The 18045-nt window shown below is 37.6% G+C and overlaps 1 protein-coding gene across 7 annotated transcripts in view; it reads right to left on the bottom strand.

Annotated features, from left to right (window-relative positions):
• The window catches only part of ANAPC10 (anaphase promoting complex subunit 10), a 66235-nt gene that overhangs the window by 26507 nt on the left and 21683 nt on the right, over window positions 1-18045 (bottom strand). For 5 of the 7 annotated variants that reach the window (XM_074905003.1, XM_074905004.1, XM_074905005.1 and 2 more), the window contains exons 5-7: window positions 1809-1983; window positions 776-919; window positions 29-226 (exon numbers count right to left, since the gene is read on the bottom strand). In XM_074905003.1, the coding sequence (XP_074761104.1) occupies window positions 864-919; window positions 1809-1983 (231 nt within the window). In that variant the 3' untranslated portion in view covers window positions 29-226; window positions 776-863. Of the gene's footprint in view, window positions 1-28; window positions 227-775; window positions 920-1596; window positions 1984-18045 lie in introns of those variants that run through there. The other 2 variants (XM_074905007.1, XM_074905009.1) reach the window with 2 other exon arrangements.

The raw sequence follows: 18045 nt of genomic DNA, 5'->3' as shown, positions 1-18045 counted from the left end.
AAACAACAGCTTACTTCATTAAGGATACAAAGGATTTCAGCAGCTGAATCTTTATCCTTGACGACCTCCCTGTTTTCCTCTATCACCTCCTTTCTGCTCTGGAGGATGCTGTATCATTGCTTGATGAGCCTCCACTAGTATTAGCCTTTCCTTGCTCACGGTTAAGAAGTGTCAGAAGTTTTCCTTGGTTGAGATTAGATTGGATTTACCATCAACTTTTATGGGGCTAGGAGGAAGAAGGGGTTTAATCAGTACTGAACATTTTAAAAAGAAACCCTTTACTTCAACAGCCTCTCTTTCCAAAATCTACTTTGTTTTTTTAAAAAGGTAAAAGAACTAGTAATTCCATTACAAGAAGACATTAGTAAAGGTATTATTCCTACTCACAGCAAGTAGACAAAGCATACATTTTCCTTGCAATGTTCTTTACTTTAAAACTCTATGCCATGAGTCTGAGAATCCCTTGTGTTATACACGAGTTCTCAGTACTTTAGGAGGTGTAGGGGACCTTCAGATTTATTCCTACTGTTATTTTATGATGTTGGATCATTCCTAACTGTCCTCCTGTTTTGAACAGCTATCACATCTAGATGACCTATACTCATTGTATCTATATTAAATTATATATTGTATTGAGTAATTTGGAATGGTTCAGTTTTCTTCATGTCACCGTCAGCTTCATTGCTTTACTGGTCACTGGAAGAGGCTCCCCAGAGAAGTGGTCACAGCACCAAGCTCAAGGAGCACGTAGACACCTCTTAGCCATACAGTTTACCTTTAGGTAGTCCTGCAAGAAGCGGGGAGTTGGAATCTATGATCCTTGCGGATCTCTTCCCACTTGAGATATTCCATGATTTTATGATCTATGTCACAGTCATGAAGGCTAAATCCATGCAGACAGTCATTAAGCAGAAAAAACCTATGCAGAAAAGGGTACAACACATTAACATAAGCAGTAAGCGGAAAACACTACTGGAAACATCTTTAAACCATGTCTGTTTGTGGTGGTTTAGGCCCTGCCAGGACCGGAGACCACACTGCCGTTGCCCCTCCCCCACCCTTAGCCAGTCAGGCTGGAAGTGAGGCACAAACCCCGGGTTAAAATAAGAAGAAATTTAATACAACAGTGTAATAAGCAATCTGAACAACAACAGTAGCAATGATGACAACAATAAACAGCAATAACAGTAAACAAGACAGAAGATATACAGAGAAATACCGCAATGCATACAGACAGATCCGTGCTCCCCGCGACCAAAGCCACAAAGGAAAAAGTTCCCATCCCGCGCCCGGACCCGACATCAGCATGGTATGAATAACCCGGCTAGAGATCCCTTTCCCCTTCTCTGCTGAGGAAACTTAACCCTATCCTAGCTGAACCAGGACAGTGTTCAAGAAGAATGCTCTTTAAAAAGAGCAACTTCTGGGTAAAGGAATGAACAGTAACACCATAGAACAAACTATTTCCATGCGTGATCAGTAGATGTCACAAATATGTTATTTTAAAGCACCCCTTTTTTCCCTCCTCCTCTCAGATAGTACAAGAGCACTTAAAAGACTCCAGGCAAAAGCAATGCAGACTTGCAGACTACAATATACTGTAACACAAGATTATCTTTATTTCAAAACTGTACAAAGTATAAGCATAAAGATAAAATTATACTGAAGTAAACCCTGCTCTTTAAGTATCTGAACACTTAAGCAATGACACCACCATTAAAAAATGCCTTTATTGTTTATCGTTGAGAAATTTTATCTTATAGAGCGATACATCATGAAATCAATCGTTGTACATCTAGGAAATTTACCAATAGAGCTCTCTTCCACTGGGGTGTACACTTTGATTTGTCTCATGTGAGTGTCTCTTCCATTTTGGTGATTAGCTAGAACAGCAATCTGAATCATAAACGTGCGAATAGGCTTCTTATGAGTATCTGTTAAAGGAACATGAATCCAGCCGCTTGGTTCCACTAATTCAAGTTGCTGCCAAAAACAAGACAAAAAAAGGCAAAACATTCAGAAACAGTTAACATAATTTAGGTGATCACTTATTAAACCTGTTTAATAAAGCAGAGTCTTGCAAATCAGATTTTAGTTACTTTTTCAAATGAATTTGAAATAGTACAGTTGAATGCTCATAGCTAATTTACTGCTGGTGTAGCTGGACACAGTTGTGTTTGCTTTTGCCTTTCAGAATCTACCCTTCATTTTGTGCCTTAAACTTAAACTAAAAATCAATGTAAAAGAAATACAGACTTGAGTATAAACTCAAGAAAGTCAAAGCAGTACTATTTGGATCTTGTTACTGAAGTATGCTGCTCAAAGATGACAGAAAATACACATCTTAAACTGTTTTATATAGGCACTCTGAACTAAAATATGCTAGAATGACTTACATAGGAAACACAGGACTTATATAGGGTTTTCAGAAATTCCTTAGATTATTAGAGGGCCCATGGAAGAGGAAAAGGAAGGTGACAGAGGAAAAAATACAGGATAGCTCACAGACTTTATCTCACCTGTGTCAAGACAGATGCCTGGTCAACTAATAGTTGCTCCACAGCCATTTAATCACATTCTAAGGTCCATTTTGACTTGGCTTTTATACAACAAGCCAAGTATAATTATTTTTTTCTTTTTTAATTCTAATCCTACAGAAACCAATGTCAAAGCCAGCAAAGAATGGCAATTCGTTGACTAAACCACATCACTGACACATCAGCGTGCTGAAATCAAGCTAGATGCTATGCTGAAGTGTGGTTACAGCTTTTGTTTAAAGCTAGGTGCCCAACTTCAAAGCATAGCTCAAAACACATATAGAAGAGCACACAAGTAAGCGGAACTCTTGGGGGAAAAGAAAAAAAAAAACAAAACAAACAGTTGTCCACAAACAAGTGGATTTTACACAGCTAAGCAAACAAGACTGCTGTCCTTAGCAGCTGAGTTCCTCTAAGGAAGATCTATGTTTTGAACAGCTCAAAATTCCCATCTTTCTCCTGAAAATACTTCATGACAAACATCCTGTCAAATACCTTGCCTTTGCTGAAGCTTTCAAAAAAACAATCTGACATCTACTGTTTCAGATGCAGCAAACACCCTGAGGGAATGACCCATGAAACAAAAAAGTTAGATGACTACTTTTAAAGAGACAAAATAACCTCTCACACCTCCACCTTGAAAAAAGAAAGAAAAAAACCCCCCAACAAACCACAATGCAAAACTCTCCAACAAATACCGTCCTAAGCATTTTTTCAGGCTGGGAGCTAGACACTTCCACAAACACACATTCACTTATTTGTTGTATCCCTGTCCCTTTCGAAAACCCTACAAAATCTTTTTTCATATGAGAAACTTCAGGTAACATTTGGCTTTACAAAGTGATAAAAAGACATTGTTGAAGCAGCTTTACAAAGGGCAAGTTTATCACGGTGAGGTAGTAGTCAGCAGTTTGAGCAAATACGCTTTCCATCATCACAACGAACAGATCGAATGAGAGTCTCAGTAATATTTTATTCGACTAGTACTAACGTAAAGTGGCTCTCATTTAGAAGAGAATTAAAAGGTTGTTTCTAATTAAAACTGAATTATAATATAATTCTCATGGTTACAAATTTTGACTGCTGATTCAAAGTGGAAAATTTAAGTTCCGGAGTTATGATACTGGGATTTTTATGCTTGGATCAGTATGAAACAGAGTAGTTAATACAGTAAAAAAAAAATTTTTTTTAATTAACACTTTCTACAGGTTGACAACATAGATTTCAGACATATCTGATACAGGCAGGTTCGCATGCTTTACTGGGAGAGAAATTGCAAAGAATGAAATAATTACTCCACCCTCCACCTTCAGAATCACGAGCTACTAAGGGATTTGCAAAATTCAACTGTTTATACAAAAGGAAGTTGGATGCTTATTAAATTCATGGAGAAAAATCACATCTTATTTTTAAAAGAATTATTAGGGTCAAAAAGGTAAGCATGGAAGAGTTAAGAGTTGCAAAAGTAATTTTACTAACATAATAATGTACTTGTATCTTATTACAGAAATAAGCTTTTGATCACATATTTATCAGTGCTTTGTTTCATCCCTGATCAATGGGAGGTGGTCATATGCTTTATTTACAGCATGATATTTTTCAGTCCTGCCACAAAGGCAACCAACTTCTTCACAAGCCTTCTTACAGAGATGGGACAAGTCATTTCTACATCTGTAAAACAGGCAACTGCGGCACTAGGTTAGATTAAAATATTCCCTAGTTCCAGATGTCAAATTTCACATACTTTGAACCTGATTTTTACTGCCCTTAGTAACATACAGTATTTTGCATGCAGCTTAGCTCCCACTGAGTTCACTTGCAGTTCTACAAACTGATAGAGTTCTCAAACCAGCCAGCAGAACACACAGTATGAGCAGCCACCAAGGAGAAGTTGAGTGCATCATGTAAAAACACCATGACTAAGCACAGACTGCACACAATTCATCAAGCAGCATTCAGCTGTCTTAGCCACAAAGCCTTTTTTTAATTCCTGAAATCTCTGCTTCGCTTACTCCACATGTTCCAACTTCTGCACCACACGAATACACATCCTTTACTATACAAATCCTGGACTCATCCTCAAAATAGACTTCTTTCCTCATTCCAATCAAATAGTTGCCTCTTGAACAAAGCATGTGACGCTTGTGATGCAGCTGGAGGCTCTACTACAATGTATTAAGTGCAAGACGTCTGAGTTAGACTAAAATGTTTGAACTAAGTGAGCTCTTGATTTTTGCCATCTAAATAACATTACTGTACCATGACATTTTTTGAGTCTTTTTTTAAGTGGATGCCTACATAGTTCAGTAAAATGATTAAAACCTCAAGACCCACTCAGCTACTGAAGTTTAAATACAACACAATGATTATTATCTAAATATCCACTAGAAAAGGAAATCATATTTTGCTAGTATGATACATACATTCTCTCTGACCAAAGGAATGGTACAAATCAGATACACACGCACGCTCCTAAATTCCTCTCCTCCACATCTGTCATGCTTTTTCAGATGGGCAAGACAGTTTCTTTTCCCAAAGGGTCCAAGTCCTTCACCAGGGAGAAGGAATAGGACATGGGAATAGGCAGTGGTGGTACAAGACAAAACGCTGCCCACTCTTAGTTCAGTGTCAGCACTCAGATCCAGCCGTTACAACTCGTAGCAGAAGTGGGATGAAATATGCAACCCTACTCTGCCTGGAGCATTCCCAGTGTGAACAGAATCTAAAGGAAACTCACTGTGAAGTTTCAAGAAATTCCTATTAAGCTCATGCAAATGGCAATCTTTCAAAGCCTTGTAAACTGGTCTGGAAATTTGGGTGGATTTTTACAGGGAGGCAAAAGGCACATCCTCAACACAAAGGCTGAACTATTGCCAAATTTCAAATCCTCGCTTCAGAGCTTGGGGGCACTGGAGCATCAAAGTAGTACACCAGAATATTCTCACACAAGCAAAATAGCATACTTTTCACTACCCTTATTCTTGGAACAGAACACTTTGGCTGAAACTTTCAAAAAAAAAAAAAATCAAACCAAAGCAGACATCTGGCATGGAAAAATCCATCTGAACGGAACTTTGGCAAGTTATAAAGTAGCTAAGAGTTAAACCTTAAAATGGAACACACAACCTTAAGTACAGGTGGCACTAGCAGCTCTACCTATAGCAAATGCTATACTTTAAACCCATTTCAGTTGACTTTGGTGTCAAGCCTGTTTGTCAAAGCACTAGCCACTGTATATACATATACACACACGTTTCACCCCAACTCTACAGTTTAAATCCACTATGAGAAAATATCAGGTTAATTTTGCACCTGTATTTTTTTTCCTCCTATGTAGGTCATTAAGAATTGGTCACAATTAACTGGCTTCCAGGAACGTTTTAAAAATCAACTATATTATTAATTATCTGAGTGAAATTAAAAATTGGAAGTTTTTTTCTGTTACATGTTTTACTAGAAAAGGTTAATAAGGGAAACAAAGGAAAGAATCAATACAAGTTCAATATTAGTAACTCAGTAGCTCTAGACTTATCTTACATACAATATACTAAAAGCCTAGGGTTTGTAGTTTTTTGGTTTACTGGTTTTGGTGGATTTTTTGGGGGGTGCGGGGGGTGAATTTGCTTCTAATAATATAAATTTTGTGACAATTGGTAAACAAGAAGAGCATGAAAGTCAAAATAAAAGAACAAAGGGATAAAAACTGAAATGGAAAAAAATCACACACTTGTCCTCTGCTGCTGTTTCATACTCTTATCTAATCTCTTCTGCTTTCTCTCCACTGCTTTCTCATTTTTGTAGTCCTCTGTGCTACAGCCTTACCTATGGCGGGACCTCCCACTCCCACTCCCACCCCTCCCAAAATAATCCATGTTATTTTGAAAGGCAAAGCAGAAATAGTGTTCTCAATGGAAGTCTCCTCCCCAGACAATTTAATAGCCTTATTTCTTCACTTTTTTGTGTAGTGCAGAGGTTCTACAGAATTCCATACACATTTGGCAAGGCTACTATTGCAACTAATGGGTGTTTTACCATAAAAGAGGCAAAACACAAATTTTTAAAAAAAAAAAAAAAAAAAAAAAAAAATCAAGGCCAAAGCAACTTGAGGCTACACTTCAAAAAGATGACTGAACACAAGACCAGAGGTTTTAAGAGGAAACTTGTTCTACACTGGTGTTGCTGGCCTCCTTGTAGACTAGGAAATCATTCAACCAAAGAAGGCTTTTCTATTGTACTTAATCCTAATTAAATTAAATATTGACCTCTTTTCTATACTCAGTGATATTCCGTGGTGTCTTCAAAGTGGCATATAACTCAAACTGCTACTTCTGCTAGGCTTATAAACCCAACCCAAGTTGTTTGCTATATTTACAGTAGGCTAACATCCTTGAAACAATGCATGTTTTTTGTTGCCCTGTGGAGATATCTTTTGTGAAAATACAGAAAGGAAAAACACCACTGTAAGTAGTTTCATATTCAGGGTCATTACAAACACATCTGGAGCCTAGACAGGGCTCCCAGATTTCAGTGGAATAAGTTTTTCTGTGCATATCTAGGAAGTAAAAGCAGTCTGTTTGCTTACCCTGAAGAAAAAAAAAAAAAAAAAAATCCTCTTCTGCACAGATCTACTGACAGAAACCTAAGAACTACCACTGCCACCACAGCTTCAGCATGATACAACATAATTCTGAGATGTTGGTACCTCATCACATTTCCATTTCATCATCTGTACTACTAGATCTAAATGGCAACACGTATTTCTAGTGGCTGTCCCCATAACAGGCTGTGAAACCAAACAGCATTTGAGTCTACTCCTACTTCCCTCATAAAGCTGTTAAACTTGCTTCTTTTTATTGTAATGACTTAAGACACCTTTGAAATGAATAGTGGCTAGACTTTTGTTCACAAATATTGCCTATGTGCTTAATTAATTATTGCCATACAGTTATATAAAAAACACTAAGCTTTTCAAAACAGGTGTTCTCAATAAATAATGTAGTTTTATAATCTGCTTGGAAGAATAAGTTCCAGGGAAAATAAATGTTATTTTCAGAAATGAAGTATTTATCAATGCACAGGCTTTCTCCAAGCTATCTGATCAAATAAGGGAAAGGTTTTCCCCTGTTTAGCCATTTTTTACAGCTATCCAAATATGTTTTCACAACTGGCAAGGAGAAAGAAGGCTAGCTAAATCTCCAAATTTCTCTTTCCATAACTGCCATGTCCTACCATATAGTTACCAGGATTCAGAATCAGTAGGCCTCTGCCTAATTCCAAGTATTGGAACTGTCAACACATGAAGTAGCAGAGCTTGGGCTTCAGCCATCACTTCACTTAGGAAGGAAGAAAACCAGTTAATAGCAGTGATGCACCAGTTCCAGCAGAAAAATGAAGCATGTCCAAAAGAAACTTCGCAAGTTCCAAGTGAGTCAAAGAAGGGACACCACATTAGCAGCTTAACAAGAAACACAGAAACACGCTCAAAGGACCCACTGTGAAAAGCGCACTTCTTTGCTCTAACGAAGCAACGACCACCTAAGGAGGTGTCTCTGTGGTCTTAATCAGTCACTTCCTTAAATGGTCAAGAAATCTAACTTCAGTCCATTAGCTAAGAGAAGTTTTCCATTCTTCCAAACAGCAGTTCCTGAAGAGTCTAGAGGAGCGCAGTCCATCCCTCAGGAAGATTCAAGAGTCCACCCATCAGGAAGATTTAGGCAGGCAGGGGACTAGTTGCAGAATAAGATATATTAAGCACCGAAAGAGTAAGAATAAGCAGCAAAACCTGTAAATACTAAAAATATCTATCATACATAAGCTCTTGTTCAAATTAACTGAAAGAAATAACTTGGGGGAAGGTCAAAAAGATCCTTGAAAAAGTTTTATAGAACCTCCTTCTTCAGACTATTCTGCTCCAGATTAAAACAGTAAAATATTAACCAATGCCCAGGTGTTAGCAAGTTGTATCCAATTAAAATAAAGACAACTAAATACACAAGCCAAGCTAGAAAGAGTAAGTAAAGTTTGAAGATACAGATTACCAAAATAAATATTTGTCACAGAATATGTATCCGAGTCTAGAGGTAGCAGAGAGATCAACTAGACCACAGAGACCCTGAAAACATACTAGAGAAGTGTTCAATCGACTCAACCTAACAGGGAAACACTATGAAAAATGACAAAATATATTAGGCCAGGTTTTCATGAATGCACTAAATTTGACTTAATTTTGCACAGATCAGTTTTCAACACATCTTGCCAAGTTTCTCTCAATCATTTGTACCCGTACAAATAATCAAGTGTGCCGATTCAGTTTATGCAATTAAACTGCTTGTAAGTGACAGAGTATCTATGTTCAGAATCACCCATAGCTTGTCTTCATTTCACTCATTTCTGAACTGGTGAATGAAGTGGTAAGAACTCTTGCAAAAATTAAATATTCTTTAAAAAAAGCTCTGTAAAATGACGCTTTGCTTTATTATATCAAGCAGAAGCAGCTCACCATCATTTTGAAGATCTTTCACTGGGAACACCTGGTAAAAGGCAGGCATAAAAAAAAAATTGAGCTATAGCCTCTGATAGGGAAGGAAACAACTAAGACAGTGTTACACCACTGTGAGGATCTCATCCTTTAAAATATGATCAGTCAAGTTTTAAATACACTTGACAAATTGTGAAGGATCCACAGACTGATGTGCAAAAAAGATTCAAACCAGAAAATATATATTTTTTTTTAAATGTGGTCAATAACATAAACCCATTAAGTTGGAGACTGGTGTAATGCCTGAAACTAGAAATACAATGCTTGAAACTAGAAATACAATGCTTCTACACAGATACCACTGAAAACTTGCAAGTAGCTTTTATACAACTCATGCAACTGGAGGGATGGATGGGTGGGTATCTGCAGACAGATCACTGATACAATGCAAAAAAACCCCCGAACAACCTATTGACAAACCTGTCTGAAGTCATATCTAAAATTTAATCAAACAACACCCCTCCTCTCTCCCCCAGCCCTCATTATCAACCTGAATATCAGTATTTGTCATGGCTATCCAGAAGGAACTGTGATACAGAATTGACAGTGGGCATTCCCTCATCCCATCATCCTCAGGAACACACAAAATACGTTTGAAGAACCGGAATTCTACAAAACAGTGTCATGTGTAAGTCCCATACTATCCTGTGGTCCCCTACATAAAAACCAGTTTTGATCCATTCTCATTCTCTTGTAACACCTACATGCTTGTGCTTAACACAGGCTCAATCATAGCAGCTAAACTACAACACCCCCTAGCATCACAGTTACTGTAAGTAAACAGCTGCTCTACAAAAGTGCATGGATAGATTCTCTGGGTGGGTAACCAGCAAGCCCTATCCTCCTTGCATGGGGGGCCAAGGAGTAGAATCTATGATGCTCAGAGATTCTTATACCGCCTTTCTACATTTCATGATTCGATTACATGAGCAGTACAACACGTTGAACAAGGTCACTGGGTTCTATCACCTTGTAGATCACAAAACCAGATGTGTTTCTGAAGCAGATTATACCAACTGAGCTATCATGAGCAGAAGTGATTCACCAGCCAACTCGTGAAACTGTTTCATTGACTGGGCCATTTTGATATTCTTTAGAATGAGCTGTCCTGATTAGAATTGCCCCATATGGTAAAAAAAAGAATAATCAAGGAACCATCTGATTTGATTCTGCTGATCAAACCATGCCATCTCCTCCCACATGTACTTCACTGATTCAGGAAAAAATTCAATACTACAACAGGAATAAACTTCGGAAGAATAAGACATTGAAATTTAATCCATTAAGTGTTAAATGGGGAAAGACAGGTTTTGCATTACTACCGCTGTCATAGTTTGTCTTTGAAATCTTCTCAATCAGATGAGGTGCATGTAAGAGGACAACAGTTAAGTCTTAGACATGAGGGGAATCTCTGGTGAGTAAGTATACACATGGGACTATTGTAAAATGGGGTACAATTGCACATGCCATGGAACTCCCAAGAATTTTATGACATGGACTCACAGGAAAAACAGCTGCTTCAATATTATCAAATGCTAAAGAATCATAAATACCGATGCCTACAAGAGGGTCAAGGCTTTGTTGAACTGCCCACGGAAGAACCTCCTGACAGATGAAGCCCCTTTGGTGGAAGTGCCCCAGGTTGAGAGAAGGCTGGTCCGGGCAGACATGGACGGGCCCCTGTCCGTGGTACTTAAGCCACCACCGCCCTGCCCATCGCACCCACTATCACAGCTGCTCGCACAACTGGTAACACGTGTACTGTCAGGTACATGCAGCCCCAGACACAAATTAACAGCCTGCCAAATGCTCAGCTACACGGGGTTGTCAGCCAAAACTGTCTTACTCAATTGTCATTTCTGGAAATATTGTCTGCCTATCTCTGGGTGGCAGGAAAAGTGCAAGAAGGAAAAAAAAAAGACAATCTTTGAATACTTCATCCTCTAGAATTTGGGTGAAAACAACTCTTCATTCTAGAAAAATGTATCTGCAGAAACCATCAAGAGTTTGTCACAGATGGTTTCCTAGGAAAGTCTGTATCTCTGGAAAGAAAGGAACACTGTTTACGCTGTTTTCACATTTGTTGTGCCATGTATATATGTTTTTTAATATGTTCTGTGAGGAACAATGCACAAGCAGTTCAAAATTCATTACTAAATTATGTCTCAAGATACATACATGTTTCAGAGAAAGCTGAAAGTGTTAAATAGGGTTGGACAGTCTGCTTTCAAGTCCCACATTTTTAAAATCCTATTTTTTTGTTGAGTGAGCTCACTTGAAATTTCACATGATAGAGTTTTTATTTGACACATCCATAAATAAAAATCTCATTACAGAAGGCCTGCCTTGTCTGTGTATGTTTTAAGTGCCAGCCATCCTATCCACTGCAACTTAAGAAAAATACAAAAACCTTCTTCGTGTCCCTTTGGAAAGCAGAATGATCAAATCAGCAAATATAGAGTGACGATGCAGTCTATCACGGAGTTTCATATGTGCATGTATATGAATGAATAAGGCCTAAAATCCCAAAGCAAACCTTCAACCCACAGCAGGAAGCCATCTAAGTTTAGTTTGGTTTCCGCTAAAACAGATTCCATCTTAACAGGAACCTGTTGCTCCAGAAGAAATACTGTCTCCAGCTGAAGTCATTCATAACAGCTGTGAAATTTTGGATCTCTAATTTAATAAAAAATGGTTTTCATAATTCATTTAAGGATCAGTCAAGAGTGGAGGAAACAAAGGCAAACATATCCTAAGCTCATTCGCGTTCTCCTGCCGGAGCCTACATCTCATTGACCAGCTGTCACAATAGATGGGAACACCATCCCTCTGCAGGTGCACTGCTGTTAAAACTTTGAGAAAACTCCTGGTTATCAGGGGAAATCCTTCAGACCTACAGACACTTGGCTCCAGTGTGAATCTCAGTTACTTCCCTTGCGCTTGGCAGACTGTACGCTGAAGCAGAAACACCAACAAAAAAATTCTTGAGCTTATGCTCTAGAGTGGTGGCCTGGCTGACAGTGTCAAAAATAGGTAATGCAGCCCAAAACAAACTTTCTGCTTCAGTTTGCCTGCTTCTGGTACCTAAGTTGTTTGAAGTCTAAGCTGCAGACACACTGGAACAGACTGCATCTGGACAGTCCAGTCTAAAAATTGATAATAAAAAAGCTATGGTTTGTTGTAAGTCTTTAAACTTAACAAAATTCCAGCATTCTGGAAGGGGGATGAAGGATTATTTTTTTTAAAAAACAGGGTACTATCCAACTGAAATTATCAGTAGCTCAGATTATTATAGATGCAGATGGGAGAAAGGAAACTGTACATTTAAAAAACACCACAAAAATTATTAGAAAATATATAGCCAACACTGCACATTTAGAAAGAAGTGTAAAACTCATTTAGTGAAATCAAACATTCTGGGAAGCACTTCAAATCATAAAAGCTTATCTCACAACAATGTTTTTTCATTTTATGGACAAATAACCAAGAAGGATACCCCCACATACACCAAGTAACAGGTAAGTATTCCACTAGGCAGGAGTCCAGCAGATGATGACCAACAAGTAATTTTTGGTATGCTGTGTGACTATACAGAATAAAACCAGAAGATTCTCTAAGAATTACATGTTTAAAGCATCAACTGTTGTAAAAATGGAGCAAGCACTGGCATAAACGTCGCAAATGCAATTCATAGCACTGTTTCTTTGAAAACTCTTCCAGTAATTTTTATCTGATCAGAAGACAGGGAAAAAGCAGGGAGACTGCTTTACACCAAAAAAAAGTGTCAAACACAACAAAAGAAAAACCCCTACAATTTTCCAAGTTCATTCCAACAAATGGCAATATTGGCATTCAAACTTTATAGTCACAACACAAAACACAAAATAGTCAAGAAGTCTCAAAATCACCCATCTGGTTAAGCATGTGCACTAAGGTTTTCATAACAAAAAAAACCACCCCACAAACAGGGCACAAAAGTTCTTAAAAATTACTTAAACTAGCCCTTTTAATTAAATTCTTATCATAGTCATGAATTTGAGTTCCCTCCCCACCAAAAGCACTGAAAAACTCTGTGATTTTCTAATTCCTGTACAAAGATCTAAAACCCTTAATCCCTCTTCAAAGCAGCATCCATTCAAAATAAGGACATCATCTCCTACACTTTCCAGGTGAGTCAGGTGCTCTCAGGGAAGCCTGTAGCACTTCAGTCACCTACTGAAGAAAGGTAGGGGAAACCATGAAGTATGAGAGCAGAAAGTGAAGAGCAGAGAGCTATACAAAGAGAACAGAAAATAGATTTAACAAGAGCAGTGGAACATGCTACAAAGTAGTCAGAAAATATATAACCCCTCCTCCCTTTGAAGTTCAGGTGAAACTACATTATGAATGGGACTGCTGACTGAAGAAGGGGATAAAGTGTTAATATCAGCAGCTGCCTCTTATCAAAGGTAACAGAACACCACAGAATCCTACAAGAAAGGAGAGAATAAGCAGAATTTCCTGTAAGTAAAGAAATGAGTGCTTTAAAAGAAAAATCCTACAATAGTTACTTGTTAAACCATGGCCTTATACAAGATGACCTCAAGGCAAACAGAATTATGATATCGGAAAACTGGAGGTAGAAGAGCATGAAGGAAGAGGTCCTATCAATTTTTCCAAACCAGAACTGCTGGGTACAAGCACAAACAATATAAGCGGACCGTATGGATGCACTGCACAAATTTATTGCAAATGGAAGTGACTGAAAACACTACTGGGAAATAACTAATCTTACAAAGGTGCAAGGGTTTGCAAAATGGATGAAAACTGTACTTCTAATGTCTGCAGTTCCCATTTGTTCTAACATATATAATTGAATGATACTATGTTTGTGTGAAAGTGGGGAAAAAAAATCAGCTCATAATTTACCTTCAAAATTGTTTAGCCATATCCAGGAAATATGTCTAGACATAGCTACAGTTAAATTATACAACGAAAGTATTTGAAAAAAAATCAGATTATGCAATGAATATTAAAGATTTAAGTGTCTGAAAACCAGCCACACTGAGTTAATCCTATATCAAATCATCTTGAATAACTTAGAGGAGATAGCCTAGTGATTACACTTCATGCCTTGCACTTTTGCATTCCAGAGAATGCTGGAATGCTTCAGAAAATATGGGAAGTGAATAAATATAAGAAAATATGATTAGCACAAGATTTTTTAAGAAGTCAGTAGTACTAAGTAGCAGTTGCTAGCTTAGGTGAGGGGAAGAAAGTACATCTAAATCAAAAGAAAAAAAATTCTGCTCACTGAAAAGGACTCTTATTATACATTGGGGTGAGCTAGATTTCTGATCTTCCACACAAAGAGAGGCCCACAAAAAGAGGGGCCCACAAAACTGCGTGGGTCTAACATTTTATCTGTTACAGGAAAATGTAGTTCCCGAGTGATTTTAATTGTTAGAGAAAGACTACAATAAATTATAGAGTGCTAACAAAATCCTACTTGATCTTTACCAACAACAGGACAAGTTGTGGCTTTGTAAGACACAAAATCAGTGGGGTTAAGTGAAAGGGTTTCTCCTGGTTCCACAGGAATGAATTGTTTCTGAGCAAGTACAGAATGAAAAAGGGTCGTCTCTCCTAAAATAAAGGAATTTAAAGACCCTGAAACTATGTAAATAATCCCCAAATCCTGCAGAAGTATTAGTATACAAACAAGTAATCCAGATGCAAAAATGTTTAAGGACTCTGTGGATGCAGACACTCGGTAAAGGCAAGTGGGTCAAAACCCGTTAAGTGTAACATTACTCAAGTTCATTATAGCATGCCAGATTTCAATAAACAAATGCAGAGTAACATTTCACAGGATCAGGAGCAGATGTAATGCTCAACTCAAGGAATATTTACTCATTGGAAACAAATGCAAGAGACTGTTGTGAAAACTATTTGCATAAATTTAAAATGCAATGCCTCATCTGAGAATCATCCCAAATTCATAAACATGTCTCACTGGAGACATATTTCCTTACGAATGAACTTTGAAAGAGAAGAAGTAGGAGTATATCTGTCAGAGGTTCAGCTGGGTAGTTTTATATGAGCCAGAATACACTTTCATAAATTTGCAAAGCTGGAATCAGGACTGTTGCCCAATGGAAGCATTTAATTTTACATCTACACACAATTTCTTTTTCTTTAATGTACTGGAATAAATGCAGTAGAAATTTTACCTTTTGCTTGTGCTTTCTTACAAATCCATATCTAAGTGTGTCCAGAAAAATGCAAAGCTATGTTTCACTGTTTAACGTGAAGCTCAGACTCTGCTCCTCTCAATCTAGGTGAATTGCATTTCTTGACTTCTTTCTAGGAGTCAAAGATTCCTCAAGTCATCATTCACTCCAAGAACATATAGTTCAAAAAGATAACCAGATGGAGCTATACAGTGTTAGGCTAATGACTGCAACAGCATGTCTACTGTAAACAGCAGTCTGGAACAGCCTTAATGCTACATTCAACAGATGTAAGAATATCAGCTCTTCAGCATAAAGTGTATGAGAACTGAAATAAAATTATATCATGTATGCTCCTGAAGAATGAGAGGGCAGCAGAATAAAACAAAACATGAGAATCACATAATTGAAAACTTGCTTACCGATAGGCCTACTAGGTCCTAAATCTATAGCAACTGTTGGATATCGTCTTACTGCTTAGAGATGTGAAGTCAGTAACAAGTTGATGGAATTGGATTACAAGACTATGTACTTACTGTGTATCTTGAAGTCCTGTGGGTAGATGTGCTCCTCTGCTTAATTTAATTCTGCTATGTGAGTAAATCTTTATCTCTTCGTGACAGACAGCATAAATAAAAAGCAGAAAATCCAATAATTCTACAATAGAAGTTCTTACCCCAGCACTACTCAATTTACCAAAAGCTGATTTATGAAAACCTCTCCATTAAACATGGTGACTGTCAGTCACAACAGACCTCTTCAAACAGAGGGAAGCCTACTTGAAAATTTTACTGAATCATTTCTCCTGCTATGGAACTGCAACTCTTTTTGCAACAATGGAAAAATAAAACATGACTTGATTTAACCTTACTAGTTATCCTCAGTAACATCATCTTGCTAAGAAGTAATAAATGAGTCTCAACATAAGACAAACAAACCAGGATTTTCTGCATTCGCTAGTAGAAATTACCCAAAAAATCCTTCATACACACAGTTGAACTTGACCTTTGACAGATACAGATACAGTGGGCAAAACCAGTTTTTTTAAAAATGGAGCATAGTAAGTATTAGGGGATAGACTCTCATGGTTCACTCAAAGACAGAAAACAGCGTTCATAAAAAGCCTCAATAAAAACTGTATTTGTTAACATTCCTTTAACATAAGACATAAAACGTTCCAGAATTCAGTCTGAAATAAAATAGAAGCGTTGAGACAAACCTAGTTTAGGAATTGGACAAGGAAGGCTAAAGAGGACAGGCGGACAGGCACTCAAGCCAGACATACATGCTACATTATTATTCTTATTCCACTCTGTCTTGTGTGTTCCTGAAGAAAATGGGAAAATACTGGGAAAGATTTTTCCGATTCAGATGCATGGTCTCGGTTATCTTATGACAGAATAAGATGGAGAACAGTCCTTCGAAAGAAATAAATTATACTTCAGATCTATAGAAACTTTTCCACGCACTACTTGAGATAAGAAACAGGATAAAACCAAATTTAATTCCCTTCCCACCTCTGAAATTTTAGCAAATATGCTGTAGACACTGTCTAGCAATGTCCTCCTCAAAGCTCCTAGCAGACACATGATCCCTGACCAAAATAACATTTCATCAATTGAGGGAGCAAGACCTAACTCTAGAAAGGATTGTCATGATGACAGCTCAAGCAACTGAATTGCCTACTGAAGAACTCTATATTTGTTACCTGGCAAGTGACAGATATCTGAAACATTTTCTTCTGAACCTCAAGAATGGCTTTGACTTGTCATGTGAACAGCATTCCTTTCCATTTACTACTTTTAGTGACACAACAATCTCAGTTCTCCACTAAAATGTTGAGCTGCAGAAATTATAAAAAAGAATTACTTAATGACTTTCATGATAAACACCCCCTCATATTCCTACATGAAATGCATCTACTTTGATGAACAAATGATTTGTTCATCTACTTTTATCTGACAAAAAAGTCTGTCTTAATTTTTAGAGATACGGAATAATATATTCTTACTACTATTTTTGCATGCTAACACTGCTTATGAACGTATGGAAATTTTTTGTTGTTTGTTTTGGTGCTGGCCTGAATAAGTAGGGTGTATCCAGTGCATTTTATGGATTTGGTTTTGGGGTTTTTTTTTTAAATCTTACTTAGTAGAAGCACCTGCTAACTTAGCCACAAGGCAACACCTACTACAAACAGTTAAATCTGACTGAATTTGTACTGATGCAAATAAAGATACTTACAACACGGAAGCCACACATAGGCCAGAAAATAGTAAGCAGTGGAGCAGCTGGCTCCTAATTTCTACACTGGGGCCACTTCCTCCCCCCACCTCACTACTAAACTGTTAAAGAAGAGTGGTTAAGATAATCACAGGATGTTCCCAGCTGCTGTTGCCTTCAAGTTGCTTAAGTGATACAGACAATAAGGTGTAGTGTAGCAGCTGACCAGCATCAGTTGAGTGAGATGACAGCACAAGACTTTCTTAGTTCTTGGGTAACTTAAAAAGTTCCCATTCCTTTTTTATCTTCTTTTCTTATGCTTAACCCAAATTAAATGTCAACTGATGGATTTACTCCTTGAAGGATTTTAATGGTGTGGTAGGAGTAGCACCCAGAGGGATCAGAATCAATCTCTGATTTGACCTTTCTGCAGGTATTTAGCACTTCTCAGTGTTTGAAATTAATGAGTACTCCCTCTAAGGATTACTTTCCACAATTAAGTCTGTGAAAACACACAGGTAAATCAAAGCTGATT

This window comes from Athene noctua, chromosome 4, assembly GCF_965140245.1.
Source record: "Athene noctua chromosome 4, bAthNoc1.hap1.1, whole genome shotgun sequence".
In the NCBI taxonomy this organism is placed as follows: Eukaryota; Metazoa; Chordata; class Aves; order Strigiformes; family Strigidae; genus Athene; species Athene noctua.
The sequence above is the reverse complement of the archived record's forward strand: the minus strand, read 5'-3'. Positions and strand labels throughout refer to the sequence as shown.